This window comes from Aspergillus mulundensis (assembly GCF_003369625.1).
Source record: "Aspergillus mulundensis strain DSM 5745 chromosome Unknown scaffold_4, whole genome shotgun sequence".
Classification (NCBI taxonomy): Eukaryota; Fungi; Ascomycota; class Eurotiomycetes; order Eurotiales; family Aspergillaceae; genus Aspergillus; species Aspergillus mulundensis.
Genome location: NW_020797892.1, coordinates 476,164 through 490,502, shown reverse-complemented (window position 1 = coordinate 490,502; position 14,339 = coordinate 476,164). Strand labels below are relative to the sequence as shown.

General features: G+C 51.9%; 4 protein-coding genes across 4 annotated transcripts; 2 read left to right on the top strand and 2 right to left on the bottom strand.

Annotated features, from left to right (window-relative positions):
• Positions 1–1,696: 1,696 nt before the first annotated feature.
• On the bottom strand, positions 1,697–2,587 carry DSM5745_04707 (PEX11 family protein; the record flags this gene model as incomplete). The annotated part of the gene is made up of 3 exons (XM_026746723.1): positions 1,697–1,859; positions 1,919–2,396; positions 2,521–2,587. 3 exons carry the CDS (start codon positions 2,585–2,587, stop codon positions 1,697–1,699), a joined length of 708 nt encoding a protein of 235 aa, XP_026604203.1.
• Positions 2,588–3,604: 1,017 nt separating this feature from the next.
• On the top strand, positions 3,605–5,196 carry DSM5745_04706 (proteasome regulatory particle lid subunit RPN7; the record flags this gene model as incomplete). The annotated part of the gene is made up of 3 exons (XM_026746722.1): positions 3,605–4,054; positions 4,143–4,954; positions 5,004–5,196. 3 exons carry the CDS (start codon positions 3,605–3,607, stop codon positions 5,194–5,196), a joined length of 1,455 nt encoding a protein of 484 aa, XP_026604202.1.
• A 1,439-nt stretch (positions 5,197–6,635) lies between these two features.
• DSM5745_04705 (putative alanine aminotransferase) lies at positions 6,636–8,186 on the top strand (the record flags this gene model as incomplete). The annotated part of the gene is made up of 2 exons (XM_026746721.1): positions 6,636–7,880; positions 7,932–8,186. The coding sequence occupies 2 exons, from the start codon at positions 6,636–6,638 to the stop codon at positions 8,184–8,186; spliced, it is 1,500 nt and encodes a 499-aa protein (XP_026604201.1).
• Positions 8,187–9,685: 1,499 nt separating this feature from the next.
• On the bottom strand, positions 9,686–11,375 carry DSM5745_04704 (copper fist DNA-binding domain-containing protein; the record flags this gene model as incomplete). Its single annotated transcript, XM_026746720.1, has 3 exons — positions 9,686–11,016; positions 11,072–11,245; positions 11,300–11,375. 3 exons carry the CDS (start codon positions 11,373–11,375, stop codon positions 9,686–9,688), a joined length of 1,581 nt encoding a protein of 526 aa, XP_026604200.1.
• Positions 11,376–14,339: the final 2,964 nt, after the last annotated feature.

Sequence of the window (14,339 nt, the reverse complement as noted above, 5' to 3'; positions counted from 1 at the left end):
ACGTAAGTGATCTCAGTTGTTGTGCTCTCGCTTTCATCTCCTCCTGGATGGGGTACTTTGAGAAGGTTTGCGGCAGAAGGTCCAAAGGCAGCGCCGATAGCAAAAGCAGGTACTAGGATAGAAAAGCTATCAATCAGCACGGAGGTGAACAAGTAGGTATTCTGGCTTCATACAAGCTTCACCAAGATACCATCTTTGCTTGACTTTGAAGGATAAAAAACCAATGAATAGAGCGTATAGACCTTCATAGGGAAGACGTAGTCAGCAAAACAGAGTCAAAATGTCATTGAGATTGATAACGAGTGGTGTACGTACTCGTGACCACAAGGAAAATATTGAAGTCGCTCGTATCAAGTATCGGATGTAGCATGGCGCTGGGAGTAGGTTGCCTGCTTCCTCTGGCAGCAGCTATTTAAGGGTCGAAAAGAGAACAGACGAAATGACACTTCAGCGGCTCCGATCAACGGATTTGAGTTATGCCAATCGATCAAAGCCACAATCCATTAACGGCAAAGAGAAAGAAGGATGCCATTATTTCAGGGGGATTCCCTTGACGCAGGCTGCTTGGAATGTCATGATCTTGCGTAACGAATACCCATGGGCGCATCAGCGGCGGCAGGTCAGACGTCTGCATTTTATCATTCGACCCCTTGGCCCTTATCTCACGCAGAGAGCCGTCACCTGCATCAACTGCGTCAACCCAAAGTGGGGCGTGAATGCGCCCTTGCGCTCCGGGTAGGTACAGTATCTGCCGGTTTAAGGGATGGGCATGGAACGCCAGACCCAGCAGCGTATGTAGCTTTAGCAAACAGCATTGAAGCTCACGGAAGCCATGGAAGGTTGATTGAAATGAAGTGATAGGATGTGGAAACGGAATCGAAGCTTCGGCGCGAATATTGCTTCATTCCTGTTGATCCCAGTTCGGGATGTTGTTTTAGAGCTGGTGGCGCCGGCTTGAAAGCAGACTATTTGCAATAAAGAAGGATCGTGGCGCTTGGATCATCTCAAGATCCAATGGTGTCGATTCCGGGCAGATTTGCCTTTGCTGCTAAGAATAAGCCAGCACTCAGGAGATGTGGTACGTGCCAGCCTCGTCTCTGGAAACAATGCTCGCAGAAGCGAAGAGCCTCCATGCCTTGAAGGACGGCTTTAGTAGAAATGTCGCTTTGCAGCAGCACAACTGATGCGCGGGACCACTGTGATAGCCGTGATTGAGTGAGGAGCTGAGAGCTCTGCTCCGCAAGACTAACGGGTAAAGATGAAGCTCCGGGGCAGGTGGGTGGGTCGGGATCGACGATGTGACGCCTGAAGGTTCTGGTTGAGGCTGTCCGAGCGTCTGGACTCTGGAACGCGGGTTCGCTAGACACCAGGCATCGACAGCAAAGAAGCAAGACGCTGTTTGATTCGGAAGCACATAAAATTATCATCTAAAGTACATATATACCTATGAAGACCTGTACCAGATCATTATCAAAAAGCGGTTTGGACTCAGGCTAGAAGCTGACTAACGAACAATTCTTTGATGTCATGCGCTTGTTCCTCTTTCCACGGGTTATGCAATCAGAGCAAATTGTTCCATGGTGCAGCGGCTTTAGCACCATCGATACGGGTATCTCGACGCCGACTAGAACACACCTCAAGAGCCACCTTGAGAACGAATCACAAGGTTGTCTCGAGACATTCGATTATCGGACGTTCAAGCACTCTTTCGCCATTGGCTCCACACGCCAATTAAACTGCTGATCGTACCAGCAATACCGACAAGCCCGTCGTCGAGGTTTGCGAGACCAATGGCGGAAACGGGAATGGTCAGGTCGCAGAGGTCGGAAATAAGTTGGACGCGGGCAGCGGAACGTTCCCTAATAATTTATCGTTAGTCCACTTCAATGAGTGCGTATCAGAGGTCTAAAGTGCATACTTCTCGAGTTTCTTCGCCTCCACAACTCCTTCACCCTCCTTCAAATCCAGGGTCTTCTGCTTCTCGCCAAGCCTCCACAGGGTGTAGACACCTGCAAGCACGCTGCAGGCCAACCCAGAAAACCAGGCGCGATAAGCAGAGTCTTGCAGGCGCTTAATATTCGCAAGTTTCCGGACCCCGATTGCGTCGAGAACAGTGACTGTGTCAAGAGACAGATAACCGGCATATCCGAGCTGGCGACCGATAGCCAAGTAACGCAGGACAGGGTCAATGGGGCCCTTGTTATCAGCCGCAAGGGCAGCAGCCTTGAGATGCTCGATAAACTTTCCGATCCTCAGAATCTTTCGTGTCGTTCCAAACTGTTTCTTGACTGCATTGTATGGGGCGATCGCGGTTTGCGGTTGGTTGGTACGGTATAGGTACCAGGCATAGAAGCGCGAGAAGTATTGCAGGGTACGGAGGAGCTTATCACGACCGACTATAGAGCTACGTTAGAATCCAGCTTTGATTTGATGCAACAAGCCATTCGCTCCGTTCAGGTCCTGCCTGTTCCGAGGTCGGAGTGGGCGTGATAGACAAGATACAACAGGGGTGTCACATACCTGTCGTAGCCGCAAAGCGTAGGTATTGCGCCAGGGCAGGGTGATAAACCAGAGCGTCTGCAACCATTTCTGCCGTGTGTCACTTGTGTCGATAACTTAGTGTTGGTCGGCAAATGGGAGTTAAATTGTAGTAGTGTGAGGTAGAGGAGAAAAAGCAATCAATGACAGGCCAGCTGCAAAGTAGGAACAGAGTAGAGTGGCTTGACGTGGTGACAGCTCCACAAAGAAATAAGTGATGGATGGAGAGAGAAAGACGGGGGAGGGGAAGGGGAATGGGTCGGTAATTGAAGTCGCCGGGGGATCGCGCGGCTGTTGGCTTTGGATCGAGCAGTAGTGTCGCCGTCGGCCCATGAACCTCGGCTTAGCATATTCCGGGAAGTTTCCCGTGCGTCTGCCAGTCTACTCCGTACTTGATACTGCTAAAAAACACGGCATATCTTCTCTTGCTTGTCTAAATCTTCATATGCTACTCAGTGCAGAGGTATGTTGTGGCGTGCAGTGCAGTTTATTCAAGTGTACAGGCGTAGTGAACGCCTGGCGAGAGGGAAAGCAGGCGCTATTTCAAGAGCTATCAGAACCCTTCAGTCAGCAGTCGTTCCAAAGCCGTAATTGAGACGATGGTAGCAGCGGCAGATCACATTCCTGTAATCAGAGGTCACAGTTGGCAGTCACCGTCAGGCTAAATTCGTCGGCTTTTCGTTGTTGTCAGTGAAACGAGAATCGTGGCGAACCCAGGCTAGAGATATGCGCCATCCGAGTGTGCATAGTGTCGCAGAACAGGTTGTAGAAGCTCTAGTCTGAGTACTCGATGGAAGGGTTTATCGTTGGCGAGGTCTTGATGAGTACTCCGTACCCTACGGAGTAGGGAACCTCTTGGAAGCGGACTCGGACCGGAAGAACTTTCCACCAGCTGAGCTGTGTCAGCTACCTACCAGACTGACGAAGCGACGTGATCTGCCTCAACATCACCACACCCGTGCAGCTCCCTGACCCCATTCTGAATTCCTATCGCCCTCATCTACTTAGCGATTACTGAACTGTTAGCCGGCTTGATATATTGGGCTTTTTCTTCTCCGCCGTCAACATGGGGTCCGATCCTCAGTATATCAAGTACCCCGACCTCGCTCTCGCTCAACATGTCTTCAACCTCTCCAATCCGGCATGTCCTCAAACGCAGCGGCAATCCTCTCAGAAGAAGCTTCAAGAAGCGATAACTGAGAGGAAGATGGCTCCATTCTACCGACATCTTGCCCACCCCGTCGACGGCATCCTAAACCACTCGAGCGAGGGTGCTCCCCAGCCACGGTCATCTAGTGCCGGCAAGCCGCTCAGCACCCTAGCGTCGCGAAGATCATCGCAAAAAATAGATTTTGCCTGGGACGAGGCCTTGTACCAGTCACTTGTTGAGGATAACCGAAAGGAGCTGGCGGACTTTCAGAAGGAAGAGGATGAGGCGGAGGAAGCTGCCGGAGAGACTGAGGTGCAAGCCGCGCGAGGGAAACGCGCTGAATTCTGGGCGCGGGTAGGAGATAAGGTGCGTACTTATAACATTGCAGCTGCCGAGTTCTGTGGATGTGCCGCATGCTTCAAGGTTTGTTTACTGATTCTCCCTTACCCGGCAGGACAAAGCAATCGAGTCACACGAAACCCTCCTAGAGAAGACAACATTCCTTGGATCAAAGATCGACCTAGTACTTGCGATGATCCGAATCGGACTTTTCTTCGGTGATACTCTATATGTCAAGAAAAACATCGAGCGCGCAGAAGAATTGATCGAGAGCGGTGGTGACTGGGATAGAAGAAACCGTTTGAAGGCATACAAGGGATTGCACCTGCTCACCGTCCGGTCCTACAGCACTGCTGCCCCTCTACTCCTTGACAGCCTGTCCACATTCACCAGCTATGAGCTTTGCAGCTACTCTGCTCTTGTCATCTACGCAGTACTTGCAGGCTCTTTATCTCTTAAGCGAGTTGACTTCAAGGCCAAGGTGGTGGATGCGCCCGAGATCAAGGCCATTCTTGGATCTGGCGAGGATCGTCTTGCCGCCCTAACCGGCGAAATCTCCTCCGGACCGGGAGCTGAAGACGAAGAGATGAAGGATGCTTCCTCAACGGGCGCAACCACGGCTGTCAACCTGACTGCTTTCGGTGGCAGTGCCGGCATCCAGGCGGAGGCGGAAAACCCTATCGACTTCACACCTCTTTCGAACTTGGTTAGCAGTTTGTACAACGGCAACTACCGGACATTCTTCGTAGCTCTCGCCGCCGTGGAGGACAACTTTTTGACCCAGGACCGATACCTATATGAGCATCGGGCTTGGTTCGTACGCGAAATGAGGCTCAGGGCCTACCAACAGCTCCTCCAGAGTTACCGGGTGGTGGGATTGAACAGCATGGCTAGCGATTTTGGCGTTACGGTGGACTATCTGGATCGGTAAGTCGGCAGCCGGACATGCCATGAGTAACCCAGCTAACGGTCACAGGGATCTTGCTAGATTTATCTCGAACAACAGAATCGCGTGCACCATTGACCGTGTCAATGGGATCATCGAGACGAACAGGCCGGACGATAAGAACAAGCAGTACGCTGATGTAGTGAAACATGGAGATGCTTTGATCACAAAACTGCAGAAGTACGGTCAAGCAGTGCGTCTGCGGGGAAGCGAACGAGGCTAGATACATAGACCAATGATCGATTGACGGTGAAGAGGAGTACTATGCTTGTTGCATCACGGCGTCGCCTGCTCTGGGATGGACCATTGAACCGAGGATCTGTTTCATGAACACAATCATCTAAGCTAAGTAGAGCAGTGGAGCGCGGAGCCTGCTGTATCATATTGTCATACAAACCGTGCTCATAAGCAGACACAGAACCGTCAGTGGAACTTCTGATCTACTCCGTAAAGTACGTAGTGTCAGACCGGACGAAAGGTGGGCCGATGGTGCTACTCCGTAGCAGTAGTTCATGTGCCCGGTTTCGTAGAATCGTAGACCACCCATAGAACATTGCTTTTGTGCCTTCAGGCCGTTCGGTATTACATACTCGGTACAAGTGGCCAGGACTGATAAGATATGATATCAATTATCTCTGCCATTACCACCAGATTCACAAATGATCTTCGTATAGAGGAAGAGCGCCCCAACCTTACCATCGGGCGACAAGCCGATGTTCGGGGAGAGCCGGGCCTCGCCGTGGGGGTGGTCTGGTACACCGGGGAAGGCAAGAATGATGCACCATCTGGCTTGGCTATAGGAAACTAGACAGCCCCTTGACATTATGTTTACGGATTACACCACGTCTGACCCCAATCTGCTCTCTCATGCATCAGAAAGAGCTGGATGCTTCGAACAGATGTACTCTTAGTATACTGTAGTCTGGGCCAGGAACCGCTGAGTCAGCGCCGATCATCGGGGCCCTCACACTTTGCCTCCAAAATTCGCGTGCAATTTCCACTGTCATTTGCTGGCAGCTGCCCTCCTCGACTTGGATCGCCAACAAGACAGCGCTCAGTTGTCGGAATTCCTGTTCGCCCAGCCGATTGCCCTCTGAATCCCCGCGTTTGCCCCCACGGCGGAGAAGGCCCGAGTGCACCATTGGCTGTCACTTTACGCGCGGAAAAGTCGACAGAATGACCTGGCAAGGGATCGCAAGCCATGTGCGGACACCGCTGCGGCGGGCAGTCACTTTCCGGCCGAATAATGCTCGGTTCGCGCGGGGACAGAGCCAGATCTCCCAGCCTCGCTCGTTCTCCAGAACAGCGTTAACCGCGGGAAGACCGAGTGTGTTGTCGGGTAAGTGTGCTCATTGCTCGGGGGTTCCCGAGGAGCCCTGCGAGTCCGCCTTCCTGATGGCCTCAAATCTCCAATCTCCATCTCCAATTCTGCCAGATCGGTGCCTGTCGGTCTGGGCAGAGTCCACATCTCGTGACATTCTTGATGAGTGATTTTATAATCCAAAAGGCTAAAGCAATCTGTTTCAGCCGCTTTGAGTCACCATCCTTCCGGTCTACAAATGGGACCACCCGCCCTGCCGCGTGGCCCGACCTGAGCTTTATATCGCATACGCCTCCCATACTCCGTAAACTGACACCTGCTCGATTGACTTAGAACACACGATGACGACCCGAACGACAGTTCCCGATGCCTCGCAGCGTGCCCTGTCAACTGCGGCTGTCCGTTGCCTGAGCCTGGACAACATCAATTCGAACGTCAAGGCCGCCAAGTATGCCGTCCGTGGAGAGCTCGCCGTCAAGGCGGAGGAATACCGTGTGAAGCTGGCCCAGGGAGACAAGTCATTGCCATTCGACAGCGTCATCTTCGCCAACATCGGTAACCCTCAGCAGCTCGACCAAAAGCCTATCACCTTCTTCCGTCAGGTTCTCAGCCTTCTCGAGAACCCCCAGCTGTTGAACAACAAGGATGTCCTTTGCACACATTTCGGCTACCAGGATGATGTTATCAAGAGGGCAGAGAAGCTTCTCGCAGAAGTCCAGAGCGTCGGCGCATACAGTCACAGTCAGGGTGCCCCTTTGATTCGTGAGAGCGTGGCCAAGTTCATCGAAGAGCGTGATGGATTCCCCGCCGACCCTCAGTCACTCTACCTCACTGGTGGTGCCTCATCCGGTGTGAGCACCCTCCTGAACGTCATCTGCAACGGCCCGAATGCCGGTGTCCTCGTCCCGATCCCTCAGTACCCTCTGTACACAGCCACTCTATCCCTTCTAGATGCGCAGTGCGTTCCTTACCACTTGGAAGAGCAGAAGGCTTGGGGTACGGATGTCGACACAATCAAGAAGTCGTTGGAGCAGGCCAAGGCTGCAGGCACTGACGTACGCGCCATCGTTGTCATCAACCCTGGTAACCCAACGGGTGCTTCTTTGAGCCCTGCTGATATCAAGAGCGTCCTTGACATCGCTGCGGAAGAGAAGCTCGTGGTTATCGCGGATGAGGTATACCAGACAAATGTGTTCATTGGGGAATTTACATCCTTCAAGAAGAGGCTTCGGGAGCTGCAGCAAGAGGTATCTGGCAAATACGACAACGTCGAGCTAGTCTCCCTTCACAGTATCTCCAAGGGTATGGTCGGTGAGTGCGGCCACCGTGGCGGTTACTTCGAGTTGGTCGGCTTCGATCCCTTAGTTGCCGCCCAGGTCTACAAGTTCATCAGTATCATGCTCTGCCCTCCCGTTATCGGACAGTGTCTGGTTGAACTGATGGTCAACCCTCCCAAGGAGGGCGAGCCCAGCTATGAGCTGTACCAGAAGGAGTACAACGGCATTAGGGAAGGACTGCGCCAGCGCGCCTTTGCCCTGTATGAGGCCTTCCAGAAGATGGAGGGTGTCGAGTGTCAAGAGCCTCAGGTACGTGCTTTCTTTTCTAAAACAATCGAACGGAATGACTGACTTTACCAGGGCGCTATGTACCTCTTCCCCACTATCACACTACCCCCCAAGGCTATTGAAGCCGCTGCCGCGGAGAACCGCGCCGCAGACGAATTCTACTGCCTTGCTCTCCTCGACGCCACTGGTGTTTGCGTCGTCCCTGGCTCCGGCTTCGGTCAGAAGGAGAACACGCTCCACTTCCGTACCACCTTCCTCGCGCCAGGCACGGACTGGGTGGAGCGTATCGTCAAATTCCATTCCGAGTTCATGGCGAAGTACAAATAAAAAAAGGTGTATGAGTGGCACCGTTCTCATCATGATGACTACTATATAGAGCCGCAAACGGTTGGAAGCTTGGACGCATTGTCTGGATATTGTCTGGATATAGTGCATCTCTTCTCTGTGTATATACCCCAATTCAAAGCAATCTCAGAGATAATCATCCATACTATCACATATTCAATCTCTTGTCCTCCATGCCACGCCAAATGATCTGTAGTTGTATCCAGGAGCCTCATGTATCAGCGGGAGGATATTACAGGTCCTGAGCTCCTAATTACGTGTATACTCCTTACTCCGCTACGTAGATCTAACGACCTCTATGCCGCCACCGTTGTCTTGCTCGACTGACGTTGACCGGCAGACCATCCGCATTGAGTAAGTGGTCCAGTTCTAGACTCCTAATTTTCCAGCAAAGCCGTGCTTTCAACGGAGTAAAGCAAATCGTTCGTCCCAAGGTGCAGCGGTGGCCCAGCATTCGCCACAAAATGATCTACCGGTACGGACCTAATTTATGAGCAGATGATGGTTGAACCGTTCGCTGGGTTGAGCGTTCGCTGCCCCGTGCTTCTGGAGTAAAAGCCATTATCGAAGCGAAGCACAAAGGGTCTCGTTACTTCATTGTGAGTGTATCTCTTTGATCCCTGTACTCACCTAGGTGGCGATTAGATAACCCGGAAGAACGGCACGTACTCCATAGGCCTTGAATATGCGCCGACGCGTATTGCGTAAGTGTAACCCTGACCCCCTCGGCCTCTCCCAATGAGCACCCACAATTCCGAATTTTGGGGCCTGCAGGGGGTAAAAAAGAAACGGGGGAGTGCCAAGTCAAGACAAGCCTTGGGCCAGGCGAAGCTTGTCTTTCATCCCTTGCGTGGATCGGCATGAGGGGGTGATCCATCACATTTCGCCATAAATTACGAGACTGTAAACATGTAATATTAATCAGGTCATCTTGATTCGCTGTTCTGCTTGATACCTGAGGAATTGATACCTTCAGTCATGGTAGGTTGGTCATCTTGATCCAGGCAAGACTAGGAGGGAGTTCGAGTCACCTGCACACACAGCATGTTCACCGCTGCATTTTTGTGTTGTCACACCGTCAGAGACGCGAATCATCTGTGGATATTCAATGCAGCCTCTACTCAATGGGATCACATAGGAGTCAGAAAAAGAAATCTATACAATGACATCTAAGGGCTCTATGTACAACGCAGCATTCCAAGGGAGTCCTCCCGGCATAAACTGCTAAGACAGGAAATACAGGGGTGGATAGACAGAAATTGGAGAAATAAAAGAACGTCTGTTTGTAAATTGATCTTATACTGTAGTATGATGTCACTCGAATTGGGCTAAAGAACAAAAGGCGAAAATCAGGCATCTATCATCATCTCTCATCAGGGTCGTGAAGACTGATTATGTCACAGACGGTGTGGAGGTGGTGGTAAGGTGCACAAATAAACCGCAGCCTCTGAGAAATTGATTTCCCAGAGTGCGTGCTGTCCTCATTGTACCCATGGCGGTGGAAAGAAATTGCTCTCATCTAAGGGCGCAGCGTTGGGATCAAACAGCGTTGTAGGCCAGAGCGGCTCTGCTGCGGCAGTTGACATGGGCAGAGCGGTGTCCGGATTCATCATAGATTTGTCGAATGTTTGGGGATCCGGCATAGCATATACACCTTGGGGAAGGGCTTTAGGTTCCATGCCCATGTTAACCTGCAAGTGTTGCTCTAGCATGGCGGTTGATTCGTTGGCGGATTGGAGGAAGTCGTCAACCGTGATGGATTCCAAGTTGCTGGACGCCAACATCTGCGCCTGGGGAAGGCCGATGAACGACGAGGCAGAGCTGATTCGGTAATGATCAATATCCGAACCTTCGCTCACACTGTTGAGATCATGCGGGTCATTGCCGGGACCTCCCAAGTGAGGAAGGGGCGCAAATTCTTCTAATTCAGAAATATCACCTGACGATGACGGCGCTGGAATTCCTGGGCCCATAGAGCCGTAGTCGAAGCTAGCGTATGAAGGAGGTTGCGTGCTTGTATTCGGCATCGCCGAAGACAACGGGACACTTGACCAATCAACTGGCGGGGCATTGAATGCAGAGCAGAACGCCATATCATTTTCCGGGGCGGTAAAAAAGGGCTCCTGGTATGGATCTTGGAACTGCAGGCCGCTGACAGGAGAAGTATTTGTCGCTGGAAGAGTGGAAAACGGCAACGAGAACGAGAAAGGGAGCCCACTCGTTTCAATCGAGTCTAGTGTTTTCGGCATGGTCATGGGAATCGGGGCAGGAACGCCAGCAATGTTGGGATCCTCCATTGGCTGAGAATGAGAAAATAGCGACGAGAGGTCGAGTGGGGGGACAGATGTTGGGACATCTCCGGGGGGAACCACGGGGACATTTTCTGGAGATCCATGCTCGGACTTGACCCGTCGATGAAACCCATAGATACTACTGCGTGGTTGTTCTGGGGTTTGGGTCGCAATCGATTCGCCCATGAACGAAGGTTGAGCCAAGGGCAAATGATCCACTGACCGACGGGCAGTTTCAGGCGTCGAATGAATAGTGTGAGACCGCGGGATCGTGTAGGGCAGACCGCATTTGTGAGCCATGTCATTGTGTTTATGAGCGGGCTTATGGTGACCATCGCGGAATACGGTGAGCGTGCTTTCTGACTTGGTCGACGTCAATTGAGGTTTCCTAGGTTGTTCTGTCGGAGGAGCAGCAGGTGGTGGCACACTAGTCTCCGGTACGGTATCCAGATGGGGTTCCTTTTTAAGCGCACAGGTACAGCGCTGTCCATGAATGCAGCCACATTTTGGACGAGAGTCCTCTGTAATATTCATATCAGAAACAAGGAACCAGGATGCCGTAACTATCATGCTCACGCTTCAGATCCCGCTTCTCAGTAGTATGGGGATCTAGATCATTCTTGTGGCTGTTCTTCTTCTTGTCACCACACTCGCACTTTGTGTGGGTTGTCCGTGACTTGCGTAGGCCGCGACAGTGAGGACATTGAGAGACTGGACGGCCTTTTTTGTTGATATGGGTCAAGGGGCGGTCTGTGAACTGAGTCAGTTGCGGCAGTCGAATTTCCGGGCAATCAAGCGACATACCATTGTGATGACAGCTGCTAACACGGTGACCCCGGACGCAAGCTTCACAAGCCCACTTCTCGCCATCAATAAGCATCGCCGCGGTTACTGGGATTGGCACATGCGACGATTCGCGACGGTAGATATAAAGGCGAGGTTTGAGGGGAATCTAATGTTTGTAGAGAGCAGGTATGAGGTCACAGTCACACCGTCGCTCTGGGTTGAGTTTTCCGTATAATCTTATTGATATCGTTTCTTTTGTGCGACAGCAGCGATCCCAGCGGGGGAGTGCTTCGAAATGGATATAGAAATGGCCTTCAAGGCAAGGATCGAGGGTATAAGTGTTGCGGTCCGTCTAGGAATCAAAGAGGAACTCCAAGAAAGCAGGGGTATCTTCAACGAATATCCCAATGCACCAGCCAGATCACAAACGCCGTTTAACCTGTAAAGGGGCCAGATCGCGACTGGTGTTCCGAGCGACGTACTCGATCGTTGGTGGGGGGGTCAATTGCGTAGGAGCGCGCGCGCAGTCGATCCCAGGTACCAGGAACGGGAGGGACAGTCGGTCTGGGGAGAACGAAAAAAACGCCAAGAAGGCTGCAGCAAAGGCAAGCAGAAGGAAAAGAGATCAATTGCAGGAGAAGGGCCAAAGCCTACGCACCGTTTGGCGCCGGCCGTGAGACAGGACACCAAGTACCGGCTGTGGCGGCCAAGATAGAGGGAGAAAACGCTCGATATCGACGCAGAAACGCGAACGAAACCATGAGAAAAGAGGAGAGAAGGAGGAGGGAGGATGGAGAGCGGGCGAGGCAGCGCAGAAGTAGTCGCACTGCTAGCCCGAGTGGAGTGGCGTTGCTGGCGCCTGTGCGTGGCCGGAGGGCTGTATGAGACACGTATTGACCGTAATTGACAGCCTCATCTGAATGGTGATTGTTTGGTTATTGTTGAATAGAGATAGACGGTATAATAAGCCATGGAACAAGGGAAACATGGCTGGAGAGTTAGCGAGACGCTCAAGGGCCGCTGTCCTCCATATCCTCCGCAGGTGAACTGAGGATACATCTCTCCTTCATCAAAATCCCGTCTTCCTCGCTCAGCCAGCAGCTCTCGTCATTCAGAGCGTCATTCTCTGTCAGAACATGTAAGAACAGCCTGCTTGCTGATCCATATTTCATCCCTGCTCCACATCCAAGCTGTTCATCGAAATTATGGGACCTCGTGCTGCTCTATACCAAGCCCACAGATCATTCAAGGTACGTAAGACTCTGTCCATCTCCGGCTTCCTGTGCGTCCTGAGTCCTGACGTCCTCTTTTGTTGCAGCTCGTCTAGTCTAGGTCCTACCTACGGATCGGTTGCCTTCTGAGCCCCTGGATCGGCGCTACTGTGAAGGTCTCGAGCCATAGCCACATTAGGTACCATACCGATCCAGTACGGCTGTAAGACTCAGACCATGATTCCTTGGGCAAATCTACCGACGCGCGCATGAGATTCTCTGGGCACTGGAAGGAATCACCGATTTTCCACCTATGTCTCGAGCAACCGGTTTGTGGTTCGCTGTTCCTTGTGCCTTAGCCTTAGGGCTCACGACCCAGACAAGGGCTCACAAGTGGCGGCGCTTCTCTTCTGTCTCCGTAAAAAGGCTGGGTCGGACCGTTGAAGTCTGGTTGATGGGTCTGACTCTGGGGCAAACCGGGCCGGCTACCGCAACGTTGTCTGATATAGGACAGGGGCATTTATCGAGAAATTCGATTTCGTCTTGTTCGAACTTCGGCGTGGAGGGCCTCAAGATTCGCCAATGACCCGTCATTCGGGCCTTCATCCACTACTATTTGCTCGTCGGTCATACTTCACGGTCCCAAACTTGCCACATCCCTACCGACAATCCTTCTAGAATGCCCTTTCGATCTTCCATGCAGACCGATCCTGCATTTTCGGCCACTCATTCGTTTGCTGACGAGCTCTGGGTGTGACACCAAAATGTGCAGCTGGCCAGGGCACGCCTCTGCCTCAGCTCGCATTTGCTGTGGCATCCCTAGACTGTGCAGAAAAATAAAACGCCTTTCTAAGTAGTACTTGTACGTGACTAGTGCGGCGTTCTATTTACCGAAGTTACTAGTGAATGGGGTTTCTGCTCGAGATACCATCCCGCGCAGATCGAAACAACGCTCGAGTCCTTGAATTACTTTTCTCTGCCATAGAAAAGATCATGACTTCGTCCGATTGATCAGCAAAAGCAACGTCAATGACTCACAAAGCAAGGCTTTTACGTCCTCGATTATTCGTCGGCCCCGAAATTTAATCATCGTCCGATTAGATTCTCGGTGGTAAGGAAACGGAGCGCTGGGCCTGCAGGATGGCGTCACAGCTACTGTATCGGTGCGTCTGCAGCGCTTCGACTCTCGCGGTCGGTCATGGGGCAGACTGAACCTCCACCAATCCTAGCCTTCCCAAGACACATGTCGGGTTCGCTCGGGGAATTTCAATCATGCGAACTACATTCAGGTCTCGTCCTGTGCGGTTCAGCTCGGGGACAGGCACTACTCACCTGGCCAGTGCCGGGAGCGACAGCGTATTCAGCCTCTATCGATCTGCGACAGGGTTTTGCGGAATACAAAATCAATGCTCAGTGTCAAAAAAAAAGCGTATACGGAGTAGTGGATGGACGATACGGCGAGCAAAATATTCTCGAGTTCATAGAGATACGGCGACTTGCGTATCTTTATTCAAGGTATCTACTCCACGGGTTCTTGGTAACAAATAATACACCAACTCTACTACTACTGCAGGCAAGTTCTCTCTTCCGGGGGATCTTCGTCGCAGGCCTCGATAGCTTCCCCAGGATCTCAGACAGTCCCGCTTCGAAGGACGCTATGCAGCTATGCCTCGCTATTCAATGTTCTTGTTTCCTTGACCGTGGTACTCCGACCACCGATGATAATTTCCGATGGTCAAGCTAGGGGGCTGCGCCCTATACTTGGATTTGCCGGTGGTCAACAAGAACTTGTCTTCTAAATCACTTGACTTTTCAAGCAGGAAAGGTCATCATTGAACGCCTGGTAT